At 44.6% G+C, this 8,947-nt stretch overlaps 1 protein-coding gene across 1 annotated transcript in view; it reads left to right on the plus strand.

Annotated features, from left to right (window-relative positions):
• Positions 1–1,621: 1,621 nt before the first annotated feature.
• Positions 1,622–8,947, plus strand: part of LOC125485947 (probable E3 ubiquitin-protein ligase HERC3) — a gene marked incomplete at its 5' end in the record, with an annotated part of 11,825 nt that continues 4,499 nt past the window's right edge. Inside the window, 3 exons of the mRNA XM_048611517.1 lie at positions 1,622–1,735; positions 4,018–4,100; positions 7,171–7,354. Of these exons, the coding sequence (XP_048467474.1) occupies positions 1,622–1,735; positions 4,018–4,100; positions 7,171–7,354 (381 nt within the window). The remainder of the gene's footprint in view (positions 1,736–4,017; positions 4,101–7,170; positions 7,355–8,947) is intronic.

Consider the following 8,947-nt stretch of genomic DNA (forward strand, 5'->3'; position numbering starts at 1 on the left):
ACTAATTGAATGAACTACAGGTAAATTGCTGCTTCACCTGAAAGGTGTGAGTGGGGCCTTGGATAGCGAGGAGGGAGGAAGTAAACAGGCAGGTGTTACACCTTCTGCAGTTGCATGGGTGTGTTGGGATGTTGGGAATGGAGGAGTGGTGGACCAGGGTCTCCCGGAAGGAATGGTGCCTGCAGAATGCTGGCAAACGAAGAGAAGGAATGTGCGTCTGATCGTGGCATCCCAACGGAGGTGACTGAAATGGCAGCTTAGAATCCTTTACATGTGGAGGCTGGTAGGGTAGTAAGTGAGAGCTAGAGGGACCCTATTGGTGTTGGGAGGGAAGGGAAGGGGCGAGGGGTGAAGTATGGGAGATGGGTGGGACCTGGCTGAGGGTCCTGTTGATCACGGTAGTGGGGAACCCTCAGTTGAGGAAAAAGGTGGACGTTTCCACCCGTGGAAGGTGATATCAGAGCAGAAGCAACAAGAGATTGAGAAACCGGGAGAATGGAATGGAATCTTTGCAAGAAACAGGGTGTGAGGGCGTCAAGGTAACTGTGAGAATAAATGGATTTGTGGTGGATATTAGTGGCCAGCCTATCCCTAGAAAAGGAAACAGGTGTTGAGGAAGGGAAGGAAGGAGTCTGAGGTGGACCAGGTGCAAGTGACAGCAGGGTGGAAATTGGAAACGAAATTGAAAAAAATTCCAATTCTGACGAGAGAGGGAAGCAGAATCCATATACCAGAGAAAGAGTTGTGGCTGGAGGCCGTAGTAGGATTGGAACAAGGAATGTTGCATGTACCCCACAGCGTATAGCTGGGGCCCATGAGGTTACCCATGGCCACACCTTTGATCCAAAGAAAGTGAGAGGAATTAAAAGAGAAGTTGTTCAGGGTGAGGATGAGTTTGGCCAGGCGGAGGAAGATGGTAGTGGATGAGGACAGTTCAGATCTCCTTTGCTGTATGAAGTGGAGAGCCCTGTGACCATCCTGATGGGGGATGGACGTGTAAAGGGTTTGCACATCCATGGTAAGGAGGAGGTGGCTGGAGCCTGTAAACAGATTGTATTACAGGCCTTCGAGAACATTAGACATAGGCCTAGTGCCTGACAATTGTAAAGAAACTAACTGAGTGTCTGTCATTAACAGGATCATTGCAAACTCTTTACCCCTTTCACTCAGTGGGGCTGCATGACAGCATGTGAGTTCGCGATCGAGTGCAGCGTTTAAGTCAATTATATTGATGCAAACCATTTTGTACTTTTTTTTTTTGTAAAGGTGATAATCATTGAGGAGGGGTCTGGACAAAATAGGTGAGGAGGAAACTTTCTATTTGTGAAAGGCTGCAGAACGAGAAGGCCCAGATTTAGAATCATTGATAAAAGAAGCAGAGTTGACAGGGAATCTTTTTTCCTCTCTGCCAAGCAAGTAGTCCGGGTCTGGAGTGCATTGCCATGGGATGTGCTGGAGGTGTCTTCAGTCAAAACATTCAATGGGGAATCAGACAATTAATTGAAAAGAAAATATGAAGTCCAGGGAAAAGCCTGGAGAATGGTATTGAGTCAGGGGTTCATTTGGAGAGCTGGATCAGGTGTGATGGGCTGAATGGCCTGCTACAGCACTGTAACAATTCTGTGATTACTCAAATTACCTGATTGGGACACTTTGCTTCTTTTTAAGGAGCCTGCAGGAACTGCTGGATTACCCTGATGACAATGTTGAAGAAACATTCTGCCTCAATTTTGCGGTAAGGGCTGTTTTGCCTGAACTCCTTGACCTCTGGTGAAATTGATGTGTTGCAGTTGCTTCACTTCATCCATTAGCCTCTGGGGGCAGGCCCTGCTCACAAACCTGGAAGGTTACCACCTCTGCCTGGACATGTGTGTGACCTCTCAACATCTCCCCTCCAAATGCCCCACCCATGATCCCCAGATTCCCACAATTATTCTCCCTCAAAATGATCATCTTCTCAGTTTCTCATCCGTTTGCATCCAGTAATTTAAAAACTTAGCATCAAAAGTATTTGAAGAAAATGGGAGTGGGGTGCTGGAAGGATGGAACTTACTTTCTGAAAGCTTTGCACTTCTTCAGTGTTTATATATAAACATTAAAACTGGGAGTAGGCCATTCAGCCCTCAAGCCTGCACCTGCATTCAGTATGATCATGATTGATCCTCTTTCTCAATGCCATGTTCCCATTTTCTCTCCTTGTAACCTTTAATACGCTAACAGTGAGGAGATTAATTTGTGATTCCTGGAAACTCCAGGTCCAGTAAGTCCAGATGGCTGGAAGTCCAAATGAAGCCACAATCAGCAAGCCGAATAGGACAATGGTGTGCACTGACATCTGTCAGGGAAAGTCATGTCTGAATGGTATCGGGGTCTGGCCAGAGCACACCTCAAATGTGACGTCCCTTTCTGGCTGCCAGGAATAAGAGGAAGACAGTCAAGTGCCTCTGACTGTGGAAAGAAAAAGCTACAATATTGCTCCCAGTATTGGAGACCACAGTTAAAGAAGAGAGAAAATGGGTGAGACATGCTCTTTTCAGACTGGGCAGGCTGTGTCTGAGAGTTGAAGGTACAAGCAAATAGGGGATGATTGTTTTAAAATTGTGGGAGCCCGTCTTTGGGATCACACCAGAGAAAGGTTCTGATGCAAGGAAATTCTCTTCTTCGCACATGAGTGATCGATGCATAGAATATTTTCCCAGGTAGTGAAGTAGGGGCAAAAAACATGGAATTATTTGATGGGGGGGGCAAAGCTGTGGAACCTCTCTAGATAGTCATCTTCCTCCTTCCTTGAATCCCTTGTGAAATAAGGTGGGTTCACAAACAGTTTCCAGATGATGTCTTGTGTGGGTGGAACCAAACTCTGGATTGTCAGTCTGAATTTTATGGCTGGAAACTGTATGGGGGGCACCAACCCCTCCACCCTCGCACCCCACAAACAGAGCGGTATGTACAATACGACACTGGTGAAGTCAGCTTAGCAGGCTGATGTATTCTGTCATGCTCTCATATTGTGTAGATTATTCCTAATCAGCCTGTTAACAGATGTTATTCCATTCCTCTGGAGCGGGTGGGACTTGAACTTTAGCCTTCTGGCTCAGATATTGGGTAAGGTGGAAGAACTTGGAAATTGGAAGCCCATGTACTATTTTGAAATCACTGATGAACAAACTACTGATCATAGAGTACAGAAACTGCTGTTTTGCTACATCTTATTGCGTGACATTGACATCTTATTGTCTCTACCACTGGGGGTGCTGGTGTTGGAGGATAGGTGTAGCTATGATATCCAGCTGTGTTTTCTCTTTCAATTTTGCTTTACATTAATTGAAGATAAAGATAAACTGAATTCTCCATGTGAGATTCTAGCCTTGGCATGTCTCCAGGTACTTTATTTACAAGTAATTAGTCTGGTCACTGTTGCAGTGTAGGCTAATTTGACGTCCACTTTATCCAAGCCATGAGGCTTATCTAACACCTGATTGTGCACTATTTTCCTTTGCCTGATCCATTTTTCAGATGTCAGATGGGTAAATGTTTGAGAGTGATTGGTGCCAAGTGTGAAGAGATGGCACAAAGGTGGGGGTCCCAACAGCATGATGGCAGATAGCAGCAGAATCTGTAGGGGCCAGGGACTGAGTGTGGTTTCTGATATCAGGTATTCATTAATTTGAAGCTGCTATAATCAGGGGAGATTGAGTTGTGTGTGCGGGAGGTTTTTAATTTGGTAGCTACAACCGACATCCTGATCACAGTGTCCCACCTGACGTCCCAGCCCAGTTACCCAAGGGGATGTGCAATGCCCACCTAATTTCCCAGTTCCCTGTCAAGTGGGCACTAACTGAGCATCTGTTTGGTCCATTGAACTGAGATGGCAGTGTAGGGGCAGGAGGGTGTAGACCACCTGCTTTCCATTCTACCACCCTCACCCTGCCAGAATCTGTAATGAAAAATCCACTGTGTGCTTCTCCACCCTGATGTTAATTCCTTGCTTCTTTTTGTCCCTGTTGAAATGAACAGATTCTTCGAGAAAACTATGGCCTTACAGAGCTCCAGGAGCTGGTTCCCGGAGGTAAGAACGTGCCTGTGAGGAAGGACAACAGGTGAGTGGCTACCTTGCAACTTGGGAGGAATGACCACTTAAGGATTGCATTTGGTAGAGAAAATGGATTTTTATTTTGCCCGGTCCTGGGCCTAAAAGAGGGGTTCATCTATCCAGGTTATTTCAAAATATTTTAATGGGCCAGACATAAAGAAGATGCTTCCACTTGTGGAATCACAATTGCAGAGTTGCAAGTAGAGGATAGCCGTCAATAAATCCAATAAGGAATTGGGGAAAAATGGTGTTTACTCAGAGTGGTTAGAACATGCAACTTATTGCTGTGTACAGTAGTTAATTTGAATCATTCTCCCCGTGTCTGCGTGGGCTTCACCTGGGTGCTCCAGTTTCCTCCCACAGTCCAGAGGTGTGCAGGTTAGGTGGATTGGCCATGCTAAATTGCCCATAGTGTCCAGGGATGTACACTATGGATTAGCCATGGGAAATGCAGGGTTACAGGCACAGGCTAAAGGGTAGATCTGGGTGAGATGCTCTCCAGAGCGTTGGTGTGGACTTGATGGGCCAAATGGCAAGCTTCCACATTGTATGGATTCTATCATTCTAAACTTGTTAGGGAGGAACGAAGAGACACACCATTCAGAACAAAGCCAATTGATCGAAATTCCACCCAATGTCTTTAACAGGCACTCTGTACACCATCAATGCACAGGGGCAGCAGTGTGTACTATCTACAAGGTGCAGTGCAGAAACTCACCAAGGTTTCTCCAATAGCACCTTCCAAGCCTGTGACCTCTGCTACCTGATCGGCCGAGGGCAGTAGATACATGAGAGCGCCACCCACCTGCGATTTCCCTTTCAAGCCACTAGCCATTCTGACTTGGAAGTATATCACTTAAAGTGTCCCTGGGTTAAAATCCTGGCACTCCCTCTGTAACAGCTTTGTCAGTGCTGAGGACTGCAGCTCGCCACCATTGGAGATGGGTGATAAATGTTAGCCCAGTCAGTGGCACCCAGCTTCTGTGCAATAATATATATTTAATGAATTGAATATTTGGTAGGAGGAGGCTTTTGTGAGGAATAACCAGTAGCATAGACTGTTTGGGCCAAGTAGCTTGTTTCTATGCTGTGAAATCCTGTGTAATTCCCTTGAATTCAAGAGAAAAGCTGTAGATTTACAGCTCAGTTAGCATAGTGTGGTCTCCAGTATAGAGCCCGATGTTTTCTGTACCACCTTGTTGTTTGACAATGACAACATCTTAAGACATAGGAGCAGAAGTAAGCCATTCAGCCCATCGAGTCTGGTCCACCATTCCGTGAAATCATGGCTAATTTGATTATCCTCAACTCCACTTGCCTGCCTTTTCCCCTTAACCATTGATTCCCTTTCTGATGAACAATCTGTCTATCTCAGCCTTGAATATACTAAAGACCCAGCCCCAGCAGCCCTCTGCAGTCTACAAATTCACCACCTTCTGAGAGAAGAAATTCTTCCTCATCTCTGTCTTAAATGTGTGACCTCTTTTTCTGAGATGATGCCCTTTGCTCCTTCACCCTACAAGAAGGGGAAACAATCTTGAGCTGTCTCTACCACTGGGAGTGCCGTTGTTCGAGGATATACATAGCTGTGATATTCAACTGTACTCTCTGTACCAATTGTTGCTTTATGTTGATTGAAAAGAAAGGTAAACTGAATTCTCTATATGAAACTACTGATATTTACATATCATTACATCTTCAGCATATCTGAAAGTGCTTTATTAACATAGTAATTTTTGCAATTTGGAAAATTTGATGTCTACTTTACATAGAAAGGTCCCATAAACATTAAAATGAGATATGTGACCATTTTTTTTTTAATTTTGTGAATGCTGGTTGAGGAGGATGCCTAAAAAAACTCCCTTGAGCATGACTGTAGGATATTTTTACATTTATATTTTACCTTTTAACTTGAATGGGGAGGGGAAGTCTCAATGTCATAGCTCACTTCACTGAAATTATGGTGCAGATGGAGGCTATTTGGCCTGCCGTGCCTGCACTGGCTCTCTTATTGCTGCTGTCCTACCTTTTTCCCCATAACTCTGGCCAGTGGATGATTATTTAAAAGGAAATGGTGCCATTTGGAATACCTCATTTGAACCTGCCTCCACCACACTTGTGGGCAATGTGTTCCTTCCCCTATCTCCTCATCATGTGGGAAATACTTCTCCTTGACGGGTGACACAGCTGCACGTATCAGTGCTCAGACTGTCAGCAGTGGGTCCGAAAGCTTTGGGTTCAAACACCGCACCAGCAGTTGAGCTGAGCCTATCATTCCAGCCTGACCCACCCATCCAGCATTGAGGGAGTGCGGCGCTGTTGGAGGTTACTGCTTTTTGGTTAAGACTTTTAAAACCAAGGCCCGTTTACACCCTTGGGTAGAATTTAAAGAAGGAGCAGGACAGTTGTTTGAGATAACAAGATGCGGAGCTGGATGAACTACTATCTCGGAGTTGTCTGAGTACCTTGGCCAATGTTTATGCTCCTCCACCATCCAAGTGACAGATTATCAGGGCATCAGCTCATGGATGCTTGTGGGATCTAGTTGTATTCGAAGTAACTGCTGGGTTTCAACAGTGTCTACAGTTTAAAAGACCTGTACGGCTATAAAGTACTTAGTGATGCCTCTGAGGCTTCAAAAGCTGCAACCTAAAAGCAGCTTTTCCCTCTTTTGACAGCGCTGCACCCCCTCGGTGTTTTTATGCAATAATAACCTGAATAACATGCTCAGGCTCTGGAGTCCTGCAGCATTCTGACACTGGTGGAAGAGTTTACCTGTTAAATTGTCTCAGGTCAGGGTACACACACTGACCTTCTGCAATATGATTGTTGATACAGACGGATTACTTATCATACCCCATTCTGTGGCACAATTGGGCAACAGTAAGTTCACTTATTCTTTCTGCTTATTGTCTTTACTCAAAAACAGTGTTGAAATGCAGAAAGAGCAATTGCAGGATTTAGAAGTTGATTTGGATCCAGTAAAATATGGTTAACTTAGCAGGCTGTGTGGGAAAGGAATAATCACCATCAAGTTTCCCTTGAAGTCTTCATGGTCATTCTGTGTTGCTTCCCAGGAAGGAATTTGTCCAAGCTTATGTGGACTACATCTTCAATAACTCTGTCCAGGAGCTCTTCTCGGCTTTTTCCTGTGGTTTCCTCAAGGTTTGCGGAGGGAAGGTGCTTCAGCTTTTCCAGCCCAATGAGCTGATGGCCATGGTGGTGGGGAACACCAGTTACAACTGGAAGGAGTTAGAAATGGTAAGACCCCTCCTGAGACAGTCTACTCGTCAGCTCCTAACTCAGCCTCTTTGTACTCCTGTAAGATCTTCTGGTCAATAAAAGCAACAAGATGGCAAAGATCATTCTCCTGGTTGGCTAAAGTCAGAAATCATACGACACCAGGTCATAGTCGAACAGGTTTATTTGAAATTACAAGCTTTTGCAGCACTGCTCCTTCATCAGGTGAAGTAGTTGCTGACTTCCAAAATGACAATAATTGCTTAAAAAGCTTCCTACAGGTGGAAGCTAGACTGGGGGCCCCAGAGTAATCAACCTGTGATGATTCCTATAATGTTGTGTTTCTGAGGAGGAGGGTAAAGTAGAGAGGAATGCTGGAGAAACTCTGGCAGCAATCTGTGGTGGGAGAAGCAGAGTTAACAATATGAATTCCTCAGAACATATCAAACTCAAAGCATGATCTTTGTTTCTCTCTCCACAGATGCTCCTAGACCTGCTGAGTTTCTCCATCATTTTTTTGAGTTCTTCCGGATTTCCAGCATCTGCAGTGTTTTCCTTTTTTATTTGAGATAAGTGGAAAGGCTTTCTTTGAGGGAGTTTGAATTCTTAGGAATTTTGATGGCTGAAAGTTGTCAATGCTGGGGCAAAGGACGGGCAAAAGACCAGAGGTGAGGGACAGCAAAGATTTGAGCTTTGTAGGGCTGCAAGAAATCTGAGATAGAGGAGGGGTGTGAGAAGGCCAAAACTGAATAAAATGTGAAGATGAGAATTTCAAGATGTAGGCATTTGATGGCCAGAATCAGAGAGTGATGTGTGGATGGCACTTGGTGCCCATTGGCATATCTAAATAGTATTTGAAAGTGAAGAGCTGTTGTAACATTTTTCACTGATTTGACCTGTGCCAGGATTCTGCAGTGAGTCACATCTTATGACTTGTGAACATGATACTTACATCATAAAACAGACTGCAAGAGGGCAAATTTTACCCATGAAAAGTCTGCACCAGGTATATGCTATTTACCCACTGACCTTGAGTCTTTGGTAATAGTTTTAGTCACTTGGTGCGACTAGGGGTACTCAAAGGTTGGCATCCTGTGATCTATTTTTAATGTCGTAAAGAGCTGGACCTGCCTATGTGGTGATTAATCTGAATTCGATTGTTGGAACATGGGTAGAAGATGGTTCTTTGGCCCATTGATCATTCTCCAGCTCCAAATTGATTGTGGCTGATCATCTGCATTTTCCAGGACTATCCCCGTATCACTGGATATATCTAGAAACCTAAGATGCAACAATTAGTTGCCAATCAAGTTTCTTCTGCAATGTGACCATTAAACACAGGTTCTGCTGTGCCTTCTGTAACAGTTACCATACACTGTTCAAAATGCAGTTGCTCTACCTGCCATGAAATCTATTTTAGACCTGTATATAAAACTCATTCATATTTGAAGGTACAAAAACAAAGTTGCTGGAAAAGCTCAGCAGGTCTGGCAGCATCTGTGCAGGAGAAAACAGAGTTAACGTTTCAGGTCCGGTGACCCTTCCTCAGAACTCAGAACCCAGTTCGGAGGAAGGGTCACCAGACCCAAAACGTTAACTCTGTTTTCTCCTCCA

The sequence above is a fragment of the Rhincodon typus genome, chromosome 1 (genome assembly GCF_021869965.1).
Source record: "Rhincodon typus isolate 14 chromosome 1, sRhiTyp1.1, whole genome shotgun sequence".
In the NCBI taxonomy this organism is placed as follows: domain Eukaryota; kingdom Metazoa; phylum Chordata; class Chondrichthyes; order Orectolobiformes; family Rhincodontidae; genus Rhincodon; species Rhincodon typus.